Source organism: Mirounga leonina, unplaced genomic scaffold, assembly GCF_011800145.1.
Source record: "Mirounga leonina isolate KUSES-001 unplaced genomic scaffold, KU_Mleo_1.0 Mir_178, whole genome shotgun sequence".
NCBI classification, from domain to species: Eukaryota; Metazoa; Chordata; class Mammalia; order Carnivora; family Phocidae; genus Mirounga; species Mirounga leonina.
Window position 1 is genome coordinate 22,747,475 of NW_023270464.1, and position 24,481 is coordinate 22,771,955.

The following is a 24,481-nucleotide window of genomic DNA, read 5'->3' on the forward strand; positions in this document are numbered from 1 at the left end:
GTTGGAATCAGAGGGACCCGGGCCCCAGTCTCACCCTAGCACCATCTTTAATAACCCTGTGACCTCGGAAGGGTTACTTATCGCCTCCGGGCCTCAGTCTCCCCACCTGTGAGATGGGTCTGATACAAAGCTTTCTGTCAGGGTGGCTGAGAGGTTCAAGAGCAGAGGGACTTCAGGCACTCAGTAGGGCGCGGGACACACAACTGCCATCAAGGCATCACGGGTAAGCCAAGGCCAGGAGGAAACCCGGGGTGCAAACACAGGTGGGGGAACAGTCTCTGTGCACCCCTGCAGCCCTGCTGGAAACGTGAGGCTCTGCAGTGCCGGGGCGCGGGGAGGGGGGGCCCTGCCGTTCAGGACAAGGCCTCGCAGGCGCCAACAATTTTTAGATCTCATCCCTGATCACGAGACGAGCCACAGAGCGAGTCTGGGCAACAAGGTCTAGACCTAGGTCGCTCCCTGCATAGGGCCCCGGGCACGGGCCCCCAGGGCAGCCTCGACAGTGCCCTGAGGCGCCCGACCGACCTCCGCCCTCGGTGCCCTCCCCGCACAGCCCCCAGGACCCAGGTCGGGTAATGGGGTGGGGGGGGAGGAGGGGTCCCGCCCCCGCCCCTCAGAGCCCCGTGCTGCGCGGGCTCTGGCCCCGCGAGCGGACCGCGGGCGGGCTCCTCCGGCGGCCTCTGGGAGGGTCTCCCCCGGCGCCCCCGCGCCCCCGCCCCCGCGCACAGGCCCCTCCCCGGCCCTCGTGGGCGTGCCGCTGGGCGGGGCCGCCGGGCCGGGGGCGGGCGGCTGGGGCTGGGCTCCGCGGAAATCAAAGCCGCCGCTCCCCTCCTCGCCACGCCGCACCCCTGCCGCGCCGCCGCGCACCTCCTCCTTTGTCACAATGTTTTTCAATCCGGTGAAGCAAACTGTCCAATTAGAGCCGGGGCCTCCAGCTTCCATCTTTGCCGACGTTTAATTAACATGCTCCTCTTGGCAGCTGCTGACAAGTTCCAGAAACAGGTTGTAAAGGGTTTTTGTCTTTACCCAGCATGGAAAATGAGGGGTGTTACATCGCGGGGAACATGAATAGGTTGCATTTCATCTCCCTCCTCCCCTCCTTCCCCCCCACCCCCTCCCGGCACGGAGAATGAAGGCCTGAGTGTGTATGTATGTGTGAATTGTGAGGGGGGCGGGGAGGGCGGATTTGGAGGCAGGAGAGACCTTCTCCTCCCTCTCCCCTCACCCCTTCTTCCCTGGAGTCTTTGCTCCACAAAGGATCTGGATTCTGCTGCTTCTTCGCCAGCTGGCACACTTTCGCCTCGCGTCTCTTTTAGCCATACCAAACCTCGCCATGTTGATTCCTATCTCTGGGTCTCTGCCTGTGCCATCCTTCTGGTAAACTCCTATTCAGCCTCCAAAACCCTGCTCCAGTGACCTGCTCTGGGAAGCCCCCTGGGCATCGGACGGCTGTCAGAGTTCAGGGTGGACCCCAGCTAGACTGTGAGCCCCCTAAGGGTAGGAAGTGTTAATCTGCCCAGGGTGGTGGCTGGCCGCAGGAAGTGGGGAGAGCTAAACTGCTGAAAACTTCTCCCACTGTGGAGGGAGGGAAGGGTTGGGGTCGGGGGACTGGCCCGAAGGAGCCTTCCCCCCTATTCTCCCACCCTGCCTGAGTGCCCTCGAACGGGAGCAGGGTCACATGAGGGGCATGGTAAACATGGCAGTTTTCATCATGGGTGTGTTTCTGGGATGGTTGATGTGAAGTCAGGAAGGGCCTTGGAGAGAGGCCCTAGCCCAGAAGCTGAGCCTGGGAGGGGGCCCCAAACTGGGGCAGCCTCCAGCACCCCAAATTCTTCCTCTTCAGCCTGGGATGATTTCCCTTGCCTTGTGGGTTGGTGTGGGAGATCAGGACTGGGGCAGGAGGCCAGGCCTCTCAAGTCCTTTTCTCGCTCAGACTGGCCCTGTTGGAGCATTCACACCCATTCTACAAAGAACACCAAGAACGTTTATTCACGGAGGCCGCCATCTGCACGGCACAGAGTGGTCTGGGGGACGCAGGGAGCAAGGGAGGTGCTGGCCGAGGGGCAGGCAGGGAGTGGAGGAGCCCAGCAGTTGGTGGCTGGCAGCTGCGTTGTCTCCTAGGAGGGCTCGGGTCCACTGCCAGCTCCCAGCCCCACTCCTGCCTGCTTTTCCCAGGATGTGGCCACCAGGAGCCCTGGAGGCAGGCCTCCTGCAGCCAGAGCCTGGCTTGGATGCCCACTTTGTCTATAGCTCTTCCTCCTCTATTCTCAGGCAGGCCCCCTGGGATGAAGGGGAAGGAAAGAGAGGCACCCTGGGCCAGGCCAGTAGGTGGGGTGCTGCTCGCCTTGCTCTTGTGTTCCCAGCTTGGTCAGCACCGCTCCTTTGGGAGCGCCGGGACAGTCTGTGGAGCCTGCAGGGAGAGAGCCAAGAGCAGCGGGCCACTGTGGGGTCCTGCTATAGCCCCTTGGGCACATTTACCTTTTCCGGACAGGGTGGGCATCAGAGGCAAGGGGTCCCAGCCTCGCTCTTCTCTATCCTGCAACCCCAGCATCCTCTCCTGCCACATCACTCAGCCTTTTGCCCCAGACACAGCTCTTTCCAAGCTCTGTCCTCCAAGGGGATCAAACAGCCCTACTGAGTGTAAAGGTAATGACCTGCAAGGATCCCATGCCCTCCACTTGCACTGTGTAGCCTCGAAGAGTCTGAACTTCTCTGAGCCTTAATTTTCTCATCTGTTAGAAAGAGGGAAGTAGTTGCACCTGTCGTGTCCAGCTCTCTGGAGGGTGAGATGCAAAAGGCGGGGCTTGGTGCATTCCACAGAGGAGCAAGGAAAGGTGAGCTGATGGGAAGAAGAAAGGAGACAGAGAGAAGGAAGGAAGAACAAGCCTGAGCTGATCCACTGAATAGAGCCAGACCTGTCATTTCCACTTTTATAGATGAGGAAATTGAGGCTCCGTCTGTGGGTGAGGAGATCCTCAAAATCACAGCCAGTAAGCAGCAAAGCCAAGTGTGTAGCCAGGTCACCTTCTATACATTCCTTCCAGTTCAGAGCGCCTTCCATACTCCTGTGCCTGTCCCGGCTTGCAAGGAGTGTCTCTGAGGCCGCCAACCCCCACGTGCCCACTCCAATCCAGGCAGGAGGTGTGGAAGCTCACATCCTCATTTCTTGATGCTTTCTTTTTGCCCCTTTGCTGGTGGCATCCAATTCCCAGAGCTGGGCCCCCACTGGGAGAACCTGCCCGTGCTCACCTGCTTCTCACCTGCCCTGGGAGTTTAAGGTTCTGAGGGCTTGAGGGTAGAGTCCTCAGGGTGCAAGACCGTGCTCTTTGGCTCCTCAGGCATCTGCAGAGAGAGGAGGGCAGCTCAACGGGCCTTGTCCCAGGCCAGGCGGATGGGTGTCCCTGGTAGAACTACAACAGCCTGGACAAGTCTGGAGCAGCGTATGCTGTGTGGCGGGCGCCACCTTGTGATCACTGTGCAGAGCTCATGCAGAGAAGCAGGGCAGTCCACACCGGTATCATGCCCTCTACAGCAGGTTAGCCACTGTCCAGGGTGCTGGGGCACTGCAAGGACGAGACGGGGTCCTTGCCCCACTTAGAGCAACGGGAGAGCGTTCAGGTGACAGGCACAGTGACAATATGAGCTGTAAATGCACACGAGAGGCTGATAACCCGCCTGGAGGGGTGGGATTCCGGTTGTGCTGAATGAACCCACTTTTGAAAGATGAGTAGTAGTGTGCCAGAGAGAGGCCGCATGGCAAGCTCCCTGAACAGCAGGAAGGTCCCAAAGTGAGGTGGGGTGAGATGTAGGGGAGGCCAGAAATGGATGGGTAGCTTGAGTGGGGTGTTAGGGGGGGATCAGTCTTGCCTTGGCTTCAAGGCTTAGATTTGATCTTAAAGACGGCCTCAGCTGAGGTCCAGGGGAGCATCTGTCTCACCCCGTCCTCTGGAAAGCCACCTCATCTCCCAGGTAAACCACCCAGGGGCCAGGGGCTGAGGGGACGGCCTGATGGTGGCTCACTTCCACTGACACAGAATTAGATTTCAAAACCGAGCATTGCTGAAGGGTATTCAGCAGATAGAAGGTGTGAACTTAGAATAAATTATAAAGATCAAAACAGAACCAAGAGTGAACTTCTTTGTATGGGAATTGGTAAGTTTTTTAGTGTATTTCATTAGCGGTAAATCCATGTGATTTCTAATTGTGGTGTCTAAAATAGTTTAAGTTCTGACTTTAAATATGGAATGAAATAATGCTGCTAAAAAAGAAAGTTTATTAAGAATGTAATAACACAGAATAGTTTTTACGATAGAGAGAGAGAGAGAGAGCAGAATCCCAAATTGGGCATATGATCTTCGTTAAGAAAAATCTGGGCGGATTAAAAAAAAAAAACAAAAAACACTGGAGGGACATATACCCGAAATATTAGCAGCGCTTGAATTAGGGTGATGGGATTTCTTTCTAATTTTCTCTATTTCCAGATTTCTCTTAATGGGCTTCTATTCGTTTTATAATAAAAAGATAGTTTAAAGAGAATGAATTCAAAAGCGTTATTAGTTATGTATATAAAATTGGCTTATAGTGGATATCAGTGAAAATTACTCAGAAAACTTTCTGGTGTGGTTTTAAAAATACAGAGCCATATGAAAGGCGGTGATGAGCAGGCCCGTGTCTCAGGGACCACAGACACAGGTTAGGTCCTGCCCCCTGTCATGAGGGGAAATGCAGGTGGCTGTCATCCTCCACCATCTAATGCAGGTAAACACCTGCAACAAGGATTCGTCGGGAGGGAGGCCTGCCTGAAGTCACAGAAAGCCCAAATTGTGGCATGTTTTTAAAGAAACAGAGTTTTGTGACATCCTACTACTTTCAGCTTCTAGAACAATGTTTCTCAAGTTGGGTTTCTGTACCCATACTCTCTGGATGCTGAAAGCAATGGAATGTCGCTCAGTTTTCTGGACCAGAATCAGCTGGGAACTTGTTCCCAAGAGGAGGCCCTACTCAATTACAGTTCTGGGCTGGCACCTGGGAAGCTGCATTTTTCCAAGGTCTCCGGGTGGTTCTTATGGAGTCTGAAGCTGAACACCACAGTGTGGTTCTTAATCTGGGCTACATTTGGATTTACCTGGGGAAGCTTTAAAAAAAAAAAAAAAAAAACCCCAAAAAACTCATAACGTCCAGGTCCTAACCCCAGACCGATGAACTCCAAGCCTCTTAGAGCTGAGGCCTGGGCTCCGAGTGTCTTTAAGGCTCCCCAGGTGATTTCAATGCACGTGGAAGGGCCGTGGTTCTCAGAGGCGGGTGTAGTTTTCATCAGAATCACGTGGAGGGCTTGTTGAAACAGTGCTGGGGCCCACCCCTGAATTTTGGATTCAGGAGATCTGGGTGGGACTCAAAAACTTGTATTCCTAACACGTTCCCAGGTGCTGCTGGTGCTGGGGAGTACAGGGGACCACACTTTGGGGAGGACTGCTCTAGAATAAAGCCTTCAGCCCCCAAGAGACACACAGCCTCTGGATGGAGGAGCAGGGTGATGCAGGCTCTGTCCCCCAACCCTCAGCTTCCGGTCCCTCGGGGGCCCCAGCTCGGCTGATGTGGGCAGGGTCCCCTTTGTGCAGGGGAACAAGGCCCTGGAACTCACCTCCCAGTAGACCGAATCCTCAAAGCAGTTCTCGTCAGCGGGTTGCCCCCAGAATGGCAACTTCAAAATAATCCCTAAAGAAAGTTGGGGGTCACACAAGGTCAGGAACCACTTCTTCTCAGTCTACCCAGCCCTTCTCCTTAGCTGGGAAGCATTCCCCCCCCACACCCCAGTCCCACAGCCACAAGAGCACGGGATTCCTGGGGGCTCTGGGCTGACCTCTGGTACGTGCTCTTGGGTCCCCCATCCACAGCGGCCCCAACTCCTCTCGCCCAGCCACTTCCACTCACCCACGATGATGCCGCCCACCAGGGCCATGGCCAGGGACACAAAGAGACCAGCAGCCTGAAACTTGCCCTGCATGCTTGCGTTCCAGTTAGTCTTGGAACCATCAAAGCCAAAGGCAACGGCAACCCTGGGGTGGAGATCAGGGGCAGGTCAGGGCTCTGCAGAGAGGCCAAGAAAGCACTTGCTGTCGCCCCACAAATGTGAGCGGGCACCAAGGCTCTGAGCCTTCCCGTGTGCACTGGACAGATCAGATGGTCCTAAGGCTTTTGAGGAAGGACAGAGGTTGGGGAGAGAAGCCTATGGACGGTGGTTCAGATTGGGGTAGGCTAGGAATACAGACAGTATGTTGGACCCCAGAGGAACAGCAGGAAGGAGGGAGCTCAGGCTCCCCTACCCCTCCTCCACACCTACCCGTTTACTCCATACACATCACTGGTGGCACAGGACGCCGTCACGGCCCCCACGATGGCGCCGATGATGCCGGGAATGCCATGCAGGTTGTGAATGCCGCATGTGTCCTGGATCCGCAGCTGGGCCTCCAGGAACGGCTGGACAGGGGAGACGGCTGTTGCTCAGACCCTGAGCAGTGGCAGGGGTGTGGGCAGGCCAGGATTCTGGAGGCCCCAAACACACGGAAACCCAGCATCCTCCAGCCCCCAGGCCCTTCCCTAGGGACCCCCCTCCTGTCAGGAACACAGAGAGCCCAGGATTTTCCAGCCCTCAGCCCCTGGCCTGGGGTCCTCACCGTCAGGTACACAAAACCCAGGGTGGAGACAATGCCGCAGATGAAGCCAACGATGAGGGAGCCATAAGGCATGAGCATCATTTCAGCGGCCGTCCCCACGGCCACCCCTCCTGCGAGCGTGGCGTTCTGGATGTGCACCTGGGTAGGGCGGGCGGGGCGGGCCGGAGCTCAGTCCTCTCCCAGAGCCCGCAAAGCTCGCCATGGGGGGGGGGGGGGCTGCCGGTGCTGGGAGGCAGGGTTGACCCCCAGGGCACCTCGCGAGCCCGCAGACCACAGAGGGCCCCACCCGGGCCCCGCTCCTGTGCTCTCTGCACATTGGGCGCCACACCAGCGGGCTGAGCATTGTCCATGGCCACCAATCGGCGTACTTGCGTCGGGGTGGGTGAGCCCCCTTGGCACGTCTGCACGTTCCCTCTAGCTCCATGTGGGCAGGTGTGCATGTCTCCTGGTCTCTACGCTCACGTCTGCTGACGACAGGCACCTGCGAGGCCCTACATGTGCGCAAACACCCCTGCCGGGGTCTGTGGGCCTGCAAGAGCACCAGCTGACCCCCTCTGAGGGCCGACCTGCACCCGGTACCGTGCTGCCCGCTGCGGGGAGGATTTCTGTCCGTCTCCACAGCAAGCCCAGGAGGTAAGGACAGTTATCTTTGGATGTTTGCAGAGGAGGAAATTGAGGTGCAGGGAGACCACACAGCTAGCAAGAGGCAGCAAGGTGTCTTGATCCAGGTCTGTGTGGAGCCAGGGCCCCTGACCTTGACCCTGTTCTGTGTCCTTGTCGGCGTGCGGGGGGGTGGGGGTGGGGTCTTGGGCGCACACAGGTGTGCCCATGTCGGTGTGTCTGATTCTCTTCCCCCTGATGCGGGGGGAACCTAGTGTCAGACTAGGAAATAGAGAGGTGGTCTTCTTTTTATAGAAAAATCGACCAACACCTATGGGGTTTGGCCCCTCCCCACTAACGACAGAACAGTTTGTCCCAGTGGTCTGAGAGGAAGGACACTGTGAAACCTCATCTCCCCACAAACCTCCCCAGGGGAGTGGACAGGCATCAAAGGGGTCCCCTTTCTGAGGGTATGGGGTGGGGCAGGTGGAAGCAGCTTTAGGAAGGCTGAGGGCCAGTGTTTGGAGGATCAGAAGCCTGGCAGAGGGGAAGTGCCCCTGGCAACCGTACAGGGTAGGTCTGATGGGGTGCTCAGCCCAGAACAGCCATCAGCCCCCCAGGCTGGGAGGAGGAGAATGAGGAGGAAGAGGCGCTCATCCAGCGCAGCCAGTATAACAGAATCTGGGAATCTGGTTCTGGGCTCTGCCGAAAGCCAGCTATGGAATCCGAACAAATCATTTCTTCCCGAGACTCAGTTTTTTCATCTGCAGGATGGGTGTGATCATCCTGATGCTGCCTGCTGCCTGCCGCCTGCCTCACAGAGTCGTTGGCAGGGCATGGTGATCAGTGCGCACTGGGCACAGGCAGTCATAGTCACACCTCCCCCCAGGGCTCCCCAGGCTCCCCCCCCGGCCCCGCCCCGCTGCTCACCATGTCCAGCTTGCCCTTCTTGTGCAAGGCACTGGACAGCGCCACCGAGGTGAGCACGCAGGCTGCCAAGGAGCAGTAGGTGTTGATGGCAGCTCGGTGCTGGGCATCTCCGTGGTTGGACACAGCTGAGTTGAAGCTGGGCCAGTACATCCACAGGAAGAGGGTGCCTGGCCAGACCAGACAGGACCGGTGGGCCCGGGAGAAGAGGTGTTAGATGGGCCCAACGGAGCTTAGGCAGACATCCTGTCCTTTAGTTCCAGAGATGTCATATGACTCACATACCCCAGCAGTTTCCCACCCCTGCAGCTTTCCTCATGCTGGGGGCTCTTCCCAGAACATCCTCCCTGTCTTACTTACTACCTAACTTTTACTTAGCCCTCCACTCTGCTCCAGGAAGTCTACCCTGACCCCATAACTGGGCTAAATGCCTCCCACCTTGCTCCCATAGCACCATGAGGGAGAATCTTTTTCTCTACTGTAGTTAGATTGTCTTGTAACATTGCCCTCTCTTCCACACACTGTGAGGAGCTCCTTGAAGGCAGGGCTGGGTTTTAGGAGGCCAGAGCGGGTGGTTGATATGTATTCTCTGGAATGAATGGACACAGGAAGTAGGAATTCACACCTTGCCCTAGCCCAGGGGATGGACTGACCAGTTCCTGGTTACCACTTTGCCTTGGGGCACCCTAGGGAAAACAGGATGAGTGACCAACTTCTTCCAGCCCCATGGGAAAAAGGGACAAACATCTGGGATCCTGGAGGTGTCTACAGGCAACCCCCCTCTGCCTTTTCCCCAAAGGGAACTGCCTGCCACCCACCAGACCACGTGGGGATCAGGTGTAGTTTTGGTGGCCTGAACTCCTCATGGAGACCCTCACCCATCATGGTGGTCCTCACCCATCATGATAGCCCGTGTCCATCATGGCCACCTTCACCCATCACGGTGGCCCTCAATCATTATAGCCGCTCTCACCAATCATGGCAAAGAGGTCCGAGTGGTACACAGCGCTCTGTCTCTCCTTGCTCTGCTGTAGGCTGGGTCGGTAGAGGATCCAGGTCACTGTGAGCCCAAAGTAGGCGCCAAATGTGTGGATGGTCATAGAGCCCCCTGCGTCCTTTACCTGGGGTGTAGGGATCTGTCAGGCTCTGATACCTTCTCTCCCTCCCATCTATTAGCACTTTCCGTCCCCACCCCCGTGAAACACACACACACACACACACACACACATCTCCATCTGTCTCTGACTCCACAAGCTGCAGGATGGAGCCCAGGGCCCCCACAGAACAATCAGTTGGGAAGGTGAGAAAGCAGGGATCCCTGAGCCCACACTGTGAGCCTGTCAGCAGAATGCTAGAGCATCCTCACCCAGCAGATGGGACTGTGCCCAGATAGGGAAACCCGGGCTTGGAGAGGACCTTGCTCAGTCACACAGTGGGAAGAGGTGAAGCAGAGCTAGAACCCAGGGCCACCCCCTATCTAGTTTGTCACCCACTAGCTTCTACAGTATCTTAATTCCTGGGAGCCCTTCACTCCCCTCCAGGCCGCCCCTCCCCACATTTCTTCCTCCATAGTCACTCCTGGCCCAACCCCACTCCGTCTAGACTACCGCTTCTCATCTCCCTGGCATCCTGCCACACTCCTTGCCCAACAACCTCCCAGCTGACTGCCCACCGCCCACTCCATCCCCATCCTCCTCTCCCCCGTCCCCCCTCCCCCAGTCAGAGCATGCAGATTGGTTTCTTCCTCTTCTGTCCCTTTCTGCCCTACCCCACTCTGTGCCGCAAGTTCCTCCTTCACAAAGTCGGGGAGACCAGGGTGCCTTACTTAGCAGGGCTGTCTCGAGGGTGAAATTAGACAACTCGTGTACAGCACCTGGGAAGTGCCTGGCACGCCACAGGCGCTTGGTTGGCTTAGCCTTCCTCCCCGTGCCCCCACCTTCCCTCTCAGCCTCCTGTTCCTCCCTACTCAGAACCAATCTCAGGGGAAATTCCAATCAGAATCAGAGACTCGCTCCTTCACTGTAGATGGGGAAATCCAGCCAGAGAGGTTAAGTGTGTTGTCCAAGGTCACAGAGCTAGTTAGTTGTTGACAGAGCTGGGTTTCCCGGTTCCCAGCCTGGCAGGTGCCTCTACTAGCCATGGGACCTGGGCCTAGCCCGTTAACCTCCGAGCCTCAACTTTCTCTTCTGTAAAGTGGGGGTAATAATTGCGCCTATCTCGGAGATGAGGATTAATGAGATAAGCCATGTGAAGCATTCAGAGCCAGGACCTGCCAAGGGCAAGTGCTCCTTACATGTCAGCAGTGATTGTTGTATTTTGGCTTGGCACAGAGACAGGCCCAAAGGCTGTCAGGCATTCAAAGAATTTCTGTAGCAGGTTGGGAGGATTTTTGAGGGCCTTTTAACTTGCGCCCAAGATACTACATTCTCAGCCTATTTCAAATCACACTAGCTGCTTTATTCTCCACACCTCCCACCCCAGCCAGGCCCCAAGGCCAGCGTACTCACCTCTTTTATATCTGTCGAACTATCATCTCCTCCTTGTACTACCTCAGTCCCAGTCCCATTATCTCTCATCAGGGCAACAAGGGCAGCCTCCTAACTGGGCTCCCTGCTCCCAGCTGTTCTCCTTACCACAGCCAAAGAGGCGTTTCCATTCCATGTGTCTGACCGTGCCACTCCCCTGTCTAAAACCTTCCATAGCTCCCCACTGCCCGCATGACAAAAGTTGAAACCATTTAATGCCATCTTCAGGAGCTTGATGATCCATGCTCCTCCCTCCATTACCCTTTCGAACATTCCCCCCACCCCCACCGCATACCCTCTTCCAGCCAGGTGGAGCCACCGGAGACCTCTCGCCGTGGGCCTCCCTCAAGGCCTATGCACTCACTGTTCCCCCTGCCTCACTCCTTCGCCTGCTTATTTCCCACTTGATTTCTAGCTTTGCCATCTTTTCCTCCAGGAAGCCTCCCTGACCTGTCCCGCTGGTACAGACACCCTCCCTTTAGGCCGTCAAGCCCCTGACCCCACTCCTCATCGTACTGCGTGGTTACTGTCTATTGACTTCCTGGCTCCCTCTCTAGATTGTGAGCTCCTTGGGTGCGGAGCGAGAGGCCTGCTCACCTCTGTATGGCAGCACCAGGAGCATTGCTCAATGTGCAGTCAGACTCCAAAATGCATTTACTCGATAAACACTTGTTGAGCACTTATTAGGCATTGAACTAGGTGCTGGGAAACAGACGGTCCAGACACATCAGGTTTATCAGAGAAGAAGTGTTACGAAGAAAATAAACCGAGTCAATATGAGAGATAGTGACTAGGGCTCAAGTGGGGGGGGCAGTAAGATAGATGGCAACACTATGGGGTGGGGAGAATCTGGGAGGGCCTCTCTGAAGAGGCGATATCCCAGCTGAGACCTCAGTAATGAAAATGACTGAGGGACGAGCATTCCAGGCAAAGGGAATAGCAAGTGCAAAGGCCCTGAGGTGGGACCAAGCTTGATGTGTTGAGGGGCAGACAGCAGGGTGTGGCCAAAACACAGGAAGATGGGGAGAGGGTAGATTATAAGCTTGAAGGGAAAGGCTGAGGGCAGAACATGTGGGGCTTTATAACACATTTGGATTTTACGCAAAGAAATTTTAAAAACCACTGGAGGGTTTTAATCGGGGGAATGGTCTTGCATGCATTATTAACAGGTCTCCATGGCTGCTGGTGGAGGTTGGCCTGAGGCAGGGAGTGGGGCAAGGATGAAGATAGGGAGATGAGTGAGGAGGAAGAGAGATGGTGGCTTGGGCTAATCTGGTGGCTGAAGAAAATGACAAAATGAATGACTGAATAGTGTGACCTAAAAGAAAAAACAAAAAAACTCTACCCCTGTGGGGGGTGGAAGTGTTCCAGGCAGAGTCCAAATGTGGAGGAGCTGGGGGCTAAGAAATGGATGAAGTCTGTGAATGACCTTCACCCCTGCAAAGTACCAAAGAGGCCTCTGAGCTAGAGTCAGAGGTCTAAGGTGCCTCTTACTTGGGTCATTGAATTGGCCAACTTCAAGGGGCATCATTCCTGCCATAGTCCATGTGAATGTCATCTCTGGAGTTGTGCAGGGCACAACCTATGCAGCTGTACATGTCCACCATAGCTATTCCCCTAGGATCCTTCCTTATAGATGTGCCCCCTCAATACACTGGGTCCTTTTCTTGGCAGAGCATTCTGGGAATGAGGTGTGTGCATCAGAGTGTGTGCAGGAACACCGACTCTTTCCATCCGATATGCAGGAACGAGAAAGGAGGGAGAAAACCACCATATGAGGAGCCCCTGCTCTGCCCAGGTGCTGGACTGATTTGCTAGGTGGACCACCATTCCTGCCCAATAAATGTCATTACTCTTCTTTTAGAGATGAGGAGACTGAGGTTCAAAAGGTTAAGTGGTTGGCTAAGGGTGAATTGAATCCAGCTGGCACGCCTCTTCAGCCCTCCCTTTCTCTCCTTCCCTGCTGTCACCCCAAGTGTCCCCCGCCACCCCCATCCTGAGCCCTGCTCACCTCTAGCAGGCTGAGGAGGATGTACTCATTCACTGAAAAGAGGGTCACTTGGAAGAGAGTCATGATGAGTAGCTGGACGGGGCTGACTTTGCCCAGAACTGCCCCAAAGGCCACACAGACAGAGCCCACGCAGAAGTCGGCATTGATGAGGCTGCGGGGAGACAGGTCAGGGGAGGGGTGAGGCAACAGCGCAAAGTGGCACTCTGAATCCCGGGTTTGAATCTGGACATGGTCATCTGTGTATCTGGCCTTGTGGCTTAACCTTTCTGAGCCTCAGTTTCATGGTGTGGTCATGAGCACATAACATCTTAAAGCTACTCTAGGAATGAGACGAAATAGCACGTGAAAGGGGCAGTACAGCAATGTACCAGATGCCAGATGCCAGACCCTTCCCCCGTGGCCCCCATCCCAGCGCCCCCTCCTTGCAGGCAGCTTGTATTCAAGTCACCCAAGTTGTCTGGCTGCTGTTCTGGAACATGCCCCATATTTGGGGGCTTGCCCTGCCCTCCATCCTCTGCCTGCCCTTCTAGAACCTCCTCTGACTGTCTTCTCTTTCAGGAAGCCTTCCTGGATTCCTCCACGCAGATGCAGTATCCACCTCCAGACCCTTATCTCTCACTCTACACACACCTCTCCTGCTGGCTACCAGGGCCCTGCTTGGGTTTGAGCTCTCATGACCTGCTCGTCACCTTACCTGGGAGAGGGGATCTGTGTCCAGGGAAGAAAGAGAGGCCTTCCTGCAGGAGGTACATGGGGAGCTGGGGGCTCAGTGGAAGGGGGCAGGAAGGCCAACAGAGAGAATAGAGGCAGAGGAGCACCTAAGTTCTCCTAAAGTCTGGACCCTGAAAGCCCAGGCAGCCAGCAGAGGGCTGATGGAGAGGCAGACAGCCAGGTAGATGTCTTGTGGCCAAAGGAGAGCCTGGTTCCATCCACGTGCCTGCCTAACCCAGGCCTTCCTGTGCTCGGCCAGCAGCAAAGCTCAAGGCAGAATCATGAGAGTTGTTAATGGGGGGGTGGGTGGATATAGGGACAGTAGAGGCTACTTCCTCAAGACGTTCACATCCAGAGGAAGTGCCCTTGCCCCATGCTCAGGTGTCTATGAGAAAATCAGGAGGTGAGAAGTAAGAAGCCAGCTGATGGTTGGGCCCAGGGTGTGGAATGGGAGCTGTTCTCTCAGGGTCCCTCCCAAGATGAGGATGTTCATTGGAACTTCTGCTTCACTATGACCTTTGTTCACTGCTGTGTCCCCAGGGCCTCACACAGGGCCTGGCTGAAGGAATCATGGCATTTACTAAGTGCCTGGCACTGAAATACCTGTTAGGTACTGCGTATGCCCTCCTGTACCATGTCTAAACCCGAGGGGACAGGTACTATTACTAGCCACATCATAGAGATGGAACAGGGAGGCTTACAGAGGCCGAATTATTTGCTCATGTTCCCATAACTGTAGCCAGAAGACTGATCTGACAGAGGTGACCATCAGGAAGGAGTGAGGGGGAGAGCAGAAAAGCCCACACCTTGGGCCATCAGCTCCGGGGAGATGGAAGTTTGCATGTCACATCTCAGGAGGGCCCACGGAGGCTTGGGCAGAGCCCGTACAGGGCATCGCCCTACAGTGACAGGTAGGACCTGGAGGACTCTTCAGCAGGGACAGGACAGAAGCCAGGAGGAGGGTCTGGGGACAACATGATCATCCAGCCCTGAGCACCAGAATCGGCTCCATCTTGGTTGCTGCAAATCAATTCCCTGAAAGCCAGTTTGCCAAAAACTCAATTTGTCAAGTGACCAACTTGCCAAATAACTAGTTCACCAAAAACCTGCCAATTCACAAAGTTTACGATAATTCCCTTTGAAGATTTTTAAAAAGTTGTATACTTTTGTTTTTTCATTTAGCCATAGCTCTTTCGCTGGGGTGGCCAATGAAATATATTACAGGTGTTTTCATACTTTGGGTCTACGGCTTTGGGAGTGAGACTTTCTCGTGTATTTTGAACTGCATGTTGATATGCATGTCAACGATTTTATATACAAAACACTGACTTATTGATTCCAACACATTTTCTTTTTTGGGGGGGGGGTTTTTTTTTTTTTTTTTAAGACTTTATTTGCGAGAGAGACAATGAGAGACAGAGAGCATGAGAGGGAGGAGGGTCAGAGGGAGAAGCAGACTCCCCGCCGAGCAGGGAGCCCGATGCGGGACTCGATCCCGGGACTCCAGGATCATGACCTGAGCCGAAGGCAGTCGCCTAACCAACTGAGCCACCCAGGTGCCCCCAACACATTTTCTATCTAGTCAACTATTTTTCCAGTTTCTCTTAAGTCATGGCTTCACTGACCTGCTTGAGTGAATTCGTATCTTACAAGTATTTGGCATGTTTTAAATTTCAGACACCTGGCCTATGACCCCCGGTTGATGCCCTCTATGTGACATGGTTTTATGGCAGGTTGCCTCTAAACCCTTTCTGCGGACTTGGTCTTCCAAGCAGGCTAACGAGTGTTCGAGTGTTCGTTTGCCCACCAGCCCCTTCGCCCTCTGGGCCCCGCTCCCGGGCCCCGCCCCAGCCCCGCCCCTTGCCTCTGGGCCCCGCCCCAGCCCCGCCCCGCCACCCTGGGCCCGCCCCCGGGCCCGCCCCGCGCTCACTTTTCCACGCCCACGTGAATGTAGCCTTGGTAGTAGGAGTGGAACCAGCCCTGCATGAGCAGCGCCCACTGGATGCCGAAGGCCGCCAGCAGGAAGTTGAAGCCCACAGAGCTGTAACCGTAGCGCTGCAGGAAAGTCATGAGGAAGCCGAAGCCCACGAAGATCATCACGTGCACGTCCTGGAAGCCTGCAGGGAGAGCGCAGCCCGGGGTCTCGGTGGCCTCGCCCGCCCTAGCCCTGGGTCTGGGCCAGCGCCGCCCGGCGCAGCGCCTGGTGTCTTCCCGGCCGCCGGGCCCCCAGGTGGTCTCCCGAGCCCCCTCCTCCCATCTCTGCATCTGGATCCCAGGGCTAGGCGCAGTTGCCGCAGGCAGAACGGCCACTACCCGCATCTTGTCCTCAGAACCTCTGGAGGGGGCTGGGCTTGGGGGGACTGAGGTGAGCCTCCCACTTTCGACCGCTTGTTCTAATGCCAAGACGTGCCTGAGCGCCCCCTCAGGAGATGACAGCTTCGTCTCTCCACCCTCACCCAGGGCGGGGGTGGGCAGCTGGGCGTTTGAAATTGGGGCCAGGCTGTGGCTCACACCTAGAATCTAGGGTCTAGAACCCAGACTTTCTGCGGCCTTGCCCCCTCAATCCATTTTTTTAGTACAGAGAAGTTAGTCTCATCTGGGTCTGAGTCTCTCCAGGGGCCAAGCACATGAGTTGATCATCCCCCCCACCCCCGCCCCACGAATGTCACATCCCCCCTCCACCCCCTGCAAGTACACTTTGTTGTATCGCTGAGACCCGAATTTGGGCCCCAGTTCCTCCATCTGCTGGGCAGATGACTCTGGAAAGTCAGGTAACATCCTTGGGTCTCAGCGCCTTCTGTAATGCTTACTTACAAAGCCTGCAGAGATTAAATGCAGCAGTGTAGGTAAACCATCTCGCAGTGCCCATCCCATAATAGGTGCTCAAAATGGACAAGTGTCATTATTATTGTTGCTTTATTATTATTTATTGTTACTTAGGCATAGGCTAATTCTGCTTTTTGAACCAACTCTTCCACCAGCTCTTGGGGTGTGGCCTTGACAAGCTACTTCCCCTCTCAGAGCCAGTTTTCTCCATAAAACCAAAGGATGGATTAGAGTGATCGTAACTGTCCTCCCAGTTGCCTGATTCTAGAGTCCCAGAAAATAATAGAAGGCAAGGAGCTTTGGGAAGCAAAGATGGGTACAAAGATATAAGGCGCTAAGAGGATCTAGAGGTGTCCCAGGACACAGGAGCCAGATTGAAGCGTCCCCATTGGCCAAATCTGGGATGGTTTGAACACCAAAATAACTATGTACTGTAGTAAATTAAAACTATTAGGAAATAGGAACTCAGAATAGGAAATAAATGAGAACGCGGAGAGGGCTCTTGTAACTGAATGCTGAGAGCCAGACAGCTAAATGTGGAATGAGCGCTGAAGTTGGAAAATCGTGATTTTCACAGTAAAGACTCCATCAGTGGATGCTAAATCCAGGAGGAAATTTTGATGAAGAGCAGAACATTTGCAATGTCTTCAAGAGTCTTCCCAAAGACTGTGAGTTGCAAGGGATTGAAAAAAACAACCCAGTAATTATGAAGTGGAGAAACAGGACGACATCTCAACTGGGTGATCAAAATTAACCTCACCCATGAGGGACAGGTGGATTATCACGGGCCTTCAGATGTGATCATCTGGAGGAGACTTATCACCTGTATGGTATTCTAGCGCAGCAGGTATTATCCCAGTCTACTCATAAGGAAGCATCACACAAATAGAAAATGAGTAATGTGCAGTTAGAAGGGGGGGGTGAGGATTTCGTCTTGAAAAAGGTCAATGTCATAAAAGACAAAGGCTGCAGAAATGTTCCAAGTTAAAAGAGACTAAAGAGACATGCCAACTACATTCACTCCCTAACTCTGGACTGGATCCTGGATTTGGTGGTGGGGGAGTGCGAGGAGAGCTGTAAAGGTTATTTATTTTTTTTAAAGATTTTATTTATTTATTTGAGAGAGAGAATGAGACAGAGAGAGAGAGCACGAGATGGGGGAGGGTCAGAGGGAGAAGCAGGTTCCCCGCCGAGCAGGGAGCCCGATGCAGAACTCGATCCTGGGACTCCAGGATCATGACCTGAGCCGAAGGCAGTCACTTAACCAACTGAGCCACCCAGGCGCCCCTGTAAAGGTTGTTATTGACAAAAGTAGAAAATAATTAGAAAATTAGGTTGAGGAAATTAGAAACCGTATATTAAGGTATCACACAATGTCGATTGATGAAATTGATTAGCCTCGTTATGGAAGAGAGTCCCTCTATTCTCAGGACGTATCCTGGAGTCATGAAGGTGACAACAGGGCCATGGCATGTGTCACCGACCCTCAGATGGTTCAGAGGAAACAAGTGTGTGTGTGTCTATGTGCGGAGAAAGAGAGAGAAGGAGCAGGTCGCTGAATTGGAGTTACAGAGTAGATAGTGCTCTTTATGCTAACTTCTGTTTTAGCAACTGCTTGAAAATGTGAAATTCTTCCCATGTAAAAAGTAAAAAAAAGGGGGGGGGCCTGCAGGGCCCATCCACCTGCCCCATTGTTCTTTCCTCATTCTTGCCCCCTGCGCCCCCTCCATGCACCAGCCACACCAGCCGCACCAGTCTGGCATGTTCCTCCGCCTTCCCCTGGGGTCTCTGCCTGTGGCCTCCCCCTGCCCGGGATGCTGTTCCCGCAGAACTTAGGCCAACAACCTCTCTCTTCCTGCAGATCTCAACAAAATGTCACCTCGTCACAGAGGCCTTCCTGACCCTCCAGTTTAGAGGCGGTCCTCTCCCTCCCGGCCCGCTCTTCCTTCCTTTCTAGTTCTTACTACAGTCTGCAGTTAGGTGTGTTTGTCCAGCCCACTAGACTGGAAACCCCCAGAAGGCGAGGCCGTGCCTGTTTGCTTCGCTCCGCTGTTCCCCAGCACCTGTTGTGGGAGTGGCCAGGGAGACTCTCAGTCAGTATGTGTGGCAGAATGAATGATGACTGGTGTGTCACCCCACAGCACCCAGGGGTGCCCGCTGAGCAGCAACCCAGGAGCCCCAGGTGGGACTTCCTAGTCAGGGGAGGCTACAGCCCCTCTCCAGTCTGACACCTCTTGCCCCCGGGGTGGAGGGCCTGGCCGAGGTAGGGGCAGCAATGCTGATGCTATAGCGTCCTAACCTTGCCTGCCCCCGGCTGCCCCATCTGTACCCCCCCCAGGTCTCCCTGGGGCCCAGGCCATGGCCACAGCCCCCTTGGCTAGCGGCCACCTGGAGGCGGCTTAGGGAGGAGGCACTGGCCCAGTGCAGGGTGGGGGTGGGGGCATGCCAGCTGAAGCAAGAGAGCCGTGGGTCTCACCCCAGTGTGGTCCTCGGAGCTGCTGTCTGGAGACCTGTGCGAATTTGCACGAACAAACAGCAGCTTGGTGTAGCTTTCACGATGCGTGCAGCTGATTTCATGTATTATCGCGTTTCCTGGTTTATCACGTTTCCAACTGTTGTGGGGGAATCTGAGCTAATGCGTGTGAGTCACCATATGCGGCATTATGGTTATTCTTGGAAGAACGGATGGGTGGCAGACTGGAGGAGAGGTGTGAAAGAGGGAGGTGACGCTTTCAGACTACAGTTCCAGCGGCAGGGAGGGGAGCTGGATGTGGAGTGGGAGGGAGGGGCTGCGTCTGGTGCTGGCCTAGGAGTTGAGAGGACCACGGTGGGGTGGGGGAGTCGTGAGGGTGGGCAGGGCAGATGGGAGGAACAGAGCCTGGCTGGGTGGGGTGAAGCGGGGACCTGAGCCCGGGGTGGGGGTGGGGGGCAGGCCGGCAGATGGAGCTGTGAGTCAGAATGTGGGCACAGTGAGGGGGAGAGAGCAGCTGAGAGTTGGCTTCCCTTTGAAGCTAGCAGGCCGGACAGGGAAGGCGCGGGCAGGGGGTGGGAGGAATCCCTGGGAAGAGGCAGTCACAGAGGATGGGGGCCTTTCGGCTGTTTGGTGGCAGAGAGGAACCATGTGGGCAGGGGTGGGTACTGTGGAGGGGGCCCTCCTGGGGGATAGCTGCAATTTCAGGGCTGCCTGAGGCTCTCCCCTTCTCAGTGCACCATCCCTGCCTGCCCCCCTCACCAGTTCTCTGTCCTCCGTGACTCCCCTCTGTCCTCCTGACCTCTCTCTTTGACCCTCTCTGGGGGGGGGGGGGCGTTTCTCTTTCTTCTGCCCCCACCTCAGGCACACAGATGCCAGCTTCCCTCTCCTTGGGCACCTCCCTGTTCATTCTCTTGCTCCCTTTCTGTTTATCTCCCAAACTGGTCCCAATTTAGAACCCCAATCTATCAGTTCATTAATTCATGTTTTATAAAGTTTGGTGCTACCTAGAATGCTTTTACTAGTAATGGTTTGAAGGTCCCAATTGTGTGACCTTTGGGAAGGACATCATCTCTCGGATCTTCAGTTTCTTTTTCTGTGGAGTGGGGTTAGTCCGTGAGCTTGGGTAGTGCTCACCCCAGAGCTCTGTGGTTCACATTTAATGACTTCATCCAGCCCTGGGTAGAGGCCTGGCTCTTTAGCAAATTGATCAATCATATTCGTTACTATTTCTCTTTTTCTCTTTCAAGGCTGTCCTTGTGTTTTGCACTGAGTTGGCGACTTGCTGTAGATCAGTGGAAGTTGGTGAGACACCGTCCTCTCCCCCCTCTCTTTCCCCAGCCTGGGGTGACACAGCAGTCCTGCGCCACTCAGAATCTGTCCTCTCTACCCCGGGGGCACCCTCCCCCTGCACCGCCCCCCATGGGGCACAACTGGCAGGCTGGCTTGCAGCCACGAGAGCTGCCACAAGGGGGCACCAGTACACAGCGGTTCTCACTCTCCCCTTCTCCACCTCCTTCCTAGCTCCCACTCTCCGCGGCCTCCAGGATGGTTCCCCAGTGAAGCTGGCCTTGGCTCTGAAATCTCTGAAATCTGAGTCCAGAGTTTCCCGGGCCGCTGGACCATAGCAGCTTCCAACCCCCCTGCTGCATCGGCACAGAAAGCGTGGAGCCCTGCCTGGTGCAGGCTGGTGCTGCTCCCTTCCCATTCTCTGCAGGCCAGCCCAGCCCAGACTTGCTTTTGAGGCCTCCTGGCCAGGCCCTCACTTCCCCAAGGCTCTGTGCCCACCTCTCCCACACCGCAGAGCCGACCACAGAACCACCCCATCACCGCACAATCTCCTGGCAATGGTGCAGAGGCCCGGGAAAGCAGGTGGGCTGTGGGGTGGGAGGGCTCAGCCAGTCCCCGCCTATGTCACTGGTGCCGAGAGAGTTGGGCACATCTCTAAGGTCCACCTCGGGCACCACGAGATGGAAGGAAATGCCCTGCCTGGCAGAGCATGCAAAAAGCACTCGTAAGTGGGGAGAGCGCAAAGGAATTTAAATGCTAACATCGTTGAAACTAACATTCAGGAGACACTCCTTGGCTATATCTCTAAAGAGATGCTGTCCCTCCACTCACATACCTTCTGCGCCGGAGCACTCACTCCCCTCTGAGGACGCTTGGTACCAGCATTCACTGTCCCCTCACTTCTTGCCCCCAGATGTGCCCTACCAGTCATCTGCCCTCTTCAGTTTTCCTGGAGATCCAGTGCATTAAATAACATTCCCACTTCACAGATGAGCATACCGAGGCTCGCTGCATTTAGCGATGGACCCGGGTCTGTTTAATTCCCTCTGAGACTAGTGGGAATGGAGCTGAGCTGAGGTGTAGGTCCCAGGAGGGCAGCCAGCCTCACAGCTGTGGCTTCATGAAACAGTCTTTCGGGCGTTGAAACTAGGGCATCCCCTGCCCTGGGTCATCTCCTAGAAATGTGTCTCGCTCCCCCTTCAGTCTTTGCAGGAAGTTTCAGGAGCCCAGACTCTGAGGGCTCCTCCTCAAGCCAACCTCCCCCGGACACTGCCAACAGCCACGGAGGCCCCAGAGCACCAGCCCGTGAGGAAGCTTTCTGTCCAGCAGCCAGTGCCTGGACAACAGGCCTCCGAGGGCACCGTCCAGGCAGGTCCCCAGCTGGCTCGGTGCCTGCCGCCTGCCGAGGGGCCCATGCCTGGGGAGCAGTCCTGAGGGCCTCTTGAGCCCCAGCCTGAGCCAGCTGGAGCTGGACTCTTCTGGAAACCAGAGATACCCGGCAGGCTCCACTAATCCCCCCGGCAGGAATGAGGCCCACACAGGTGTTGTGCTGACAGCCTAGAGCCAAGAACCCAGGAGGTACCACAAGGGCATGCCCTCAACCCAGGCCCCTGGGAATTGCCACACTGGAGCCCCACCTGCACCGGAGGCCCCGTGCCCTCCAACTCCTAACCGTAACCACCATGACCAGGTAGACCAGAGAAGGGTCAGGCGGCGGGGGGGAAAGGGGAAAGGCGAGCCTGGAGGAAGGAGAGTGAAGGAGAGGAGCCCAGGGTTCCTACGCTGGCTCTCTGGATTCCCTAGTCACTCCCCTTCTCTGGCCTTAGTCTCCTTGTCTGTAATATGGGGAGTCCCGACACTGCCTTCCTTCTGGGGTGGTGGGGTTGTCAAAGGAGAGAACGCACGTCTGCTAGCTTGCCGTGTTGCCATTACTTGCCAAGGAATCCCGAGGCCAAGAGTCTCTCCCTATACTCCTCTCCTCTCTGTCCCTTCCTGCATGATGACCAAGGGCTTCCCAGCACCACAGGGGAAATGACAGGAGAAACGCAAGCCCTCCTTGATGGCTGGGGCTGTCTTGTCCCTCTTAGCAACCTCCCTCCTGTCCCTTTCACAGGCCTACCCTTGTGCCACTCTGCACCGCTCACGTGCTCCCCGCATGCCTGCCCTGCTTCCCCCCTCCTCACTGTCCCATTACCTTCCAGGACGCTGTCTCAGATCTCTTCTACCCAGAGAACCTGACCCCATTGAGGACAGGGTGTTGGGGTGCTCTCAATGAGTCTGGGAGCCCCTCAGGGTTAGAGACCCAGGATGTGCAACTTGTTCATCCAGAGTGGCCATAAGTCTTGGTCTCTTGGAGGAGTCGGTGGTTTACATGTGTGTCCTGGCAAATTACTGCTAGCACAACTTACCCACCTCCTCACTCTCAAAAGTGTTATTGGTCAATAAATTATATGGCCACCCTATAGGTAAGTGATTGTTGTGTGAATAAATGAAGGTGGAGTATGGAAGGTGGATGTGGATGGAGTGGGGATAGGAGCTGGGGAGATTCGAGGACCACACTCCTCATTGGGAAGGTTCTGTAGCTCCTGTTTTAGGGTTTTGAGACTTTCCACTGCCTGGACTCCTCAAGGACCTATGAACGCCATGGGAGACCTTACCTCCTGTGCTTTGCTGGGAGGCTGGCTTTTTGGCCAAGAGATGAGCAAGACCCAGAGCAAAGGAGTGGAACAGGCAAAGGAGGATCTCAAGCTGGTCTGCCTCTCCATTTGCCGGGTCAGTCCAAGGAGAGAAAAGGTGGGCAGTGAAGGGCAGATTTGGAGTCTAAATGCTAAGGCCTCAGCTGTCAAGATCTCTTAAAACACGGCACCAAGCGGAGCCCAGTAGAGGCTGTGGTCTCAACCAGCACAGGGTACACCCCCGCCTCCATCACCTCCCTTCTTCTAGGCACCATATTTCTATTAATGTAGCCTGGGGTTGCGGTAGCTTTTTGGCAGCCATTTAATATGGCTGGCTCCCACTGAGTTGGCAGCCTCCTCACCCTTGTCTTTGTTCATTCAGGCCATCATCTTGAATGTATGCAGTTATTTATTTGGATCTAAGTGAAATGTTATTTCTGGAGGTAAAGACTCCCATTACTGAGGGTATTCAAGCCACGGAGGGAACGCCGGTTGGCATGGGTGGCTGTTGCCAATGAGCTTTAGGGTCCCTGCCGAGATTAACAGTCCATGACCATGTGAGCACCACCAAGTTGGAATGATTGTCATTGGCTGCTGGTGGATGGTGTGGGCCGTCAGAAAGCACACGGGTATGGAAAGAGCCCTGGGCTGAGAGTCTGGAGGTTGGGCCGACCTGAGTGACCTTGGGCCAGTTTTTCCAACTCCTGAGTCCTAGGGCATCTGTGCTTAGTGTTCCTCCAGTAATTGCTCCCTTAGGAAGTGAGAGCTCCGTGGCCAGGGCCGTGAGCTCGACGAGCACGGTCTCACGCCAGCCTCACCCCTGCCCCGTAAGGCAGATGTGGAAATGGAGTCTCAGCGAGGTTGACATGAGCCTAAGGCCACCCACCTGGTCAATGGCGGAACCATGACAGAAGTAAGGTCTGGTGATTCCAAAGCCAGGCTCTTAACCACAGTACCACAGATACCAGAGAATTCAGGATGTTCCTTCTTCCTCTCCAAGCCAGAAGAGGGTGGGTGCCAGGGTCCCACACACCTCTCCTCGCAGCCACCTGCAGCCCTTGGCATGGGACCTACCCCCTTATGTGGAGAGTACGGGTCCAGCTGGACAAGGGAGCCAGGGTCACCCCCTGGTTGGTGACTGAGATGGGTCTCGGGTCTTTGGAGGACAAGTAGGGCTCTCTGGCAGGGAGGTTGGAAGGCTCTGATGGCCCCCGGAGTGAGCTCCCCCGGGTGAGTTTTCCCTATTTCTTTAACGCAGGGAAAAGGAGCTGGGGCGCACGCAGGTGGCCCTCTCTCAAGCGTGCTCTCCAGAGACTGGCGGGGGCCGGGTGGGGAGGCTGAGTGGGGAGGGCCAGGGGGCTGTGGGCAGCTTCCCCTCCTCCAGCACCTCCCCCCCACCCCGCCCCGTTCCCGAGCCGCAGGCTGCGCAGGTGCAGCGAGGCAGGGCTCTGCGGGGACCTGCCGGGAACGCCTCTGGCGGGCGCGCGGGGTGGCCGGACTTACTCGGGTAGCGGTAGTAGAATTCGTTCTCCAGGTCGCTGGTGAAGTTCTCTTGCATCTTTTTGTTGGTCCAGTGCGGGTCAGCATCGGAGTCGTAGCGCACAAACACGCCGAAGAGGACCACCAGGGCCACCTGCAGGAGCAAGCAGGTGACTGGCAGCCGCCAGCGGAGATTGGTGTTCCAGACCATGCTGCTGGGGGCGCCTGGCGCGGAGGGCAGGCAGCAAGCAGTTCGGACTGACGCTCGCAGGCGGGAGAGGCTTATAAGACCC

General features: G+C 55.6%; 1 protein-coding gene across 2 annotated transcripts; it reads right to left on the minus strand.

Moving 5' to 3' along the window:
• Positions 1-1,961: 1,961 nt before the first annotated feature.
• On the minus strand, positions 1,962-24,481 carry RHCG (Rh family C glycoprotein). Of its 2 annotated transcripts, XM_035024350.1 has the most exons (11): positions 24,213-24,481; positions 15,379-15,565; positions 12,738-12,888; positions 9,175-9,322; positions 8,205-8,371; positions 6,675-6,812; positions 6,341-6,477; positions 5,932-6,056; positions 5,642-5,715; positions 3,250-3,342; positions 1,962-2,410 (listed from the first exon to the last, which is right to left on the minus strand). In XM_035024350.1, exons 1-10 carry the CDS (start codon positions 24,397-24,399, stop codon positions 3,274-3,276), a joined length of 1,383 nt encoding a protein of 460 aa, XP_034880241.1. In that variant the 5' UTR covers positions 24,400-24,481; the 3' UTR covers positions 1,962-2,410; positions 3,250-3,273. The 2 variants fall into 2 exon arrangements, with proteins under 2 accessions (XP_034880241.1, XP_034880240.1); XM_035024349.1 differs by lacking the exons at positions 1,962-2,410; positions 3,250-3,342 and having other exon boundaries at positions 5,452-5,715; positions 24,213-24,399.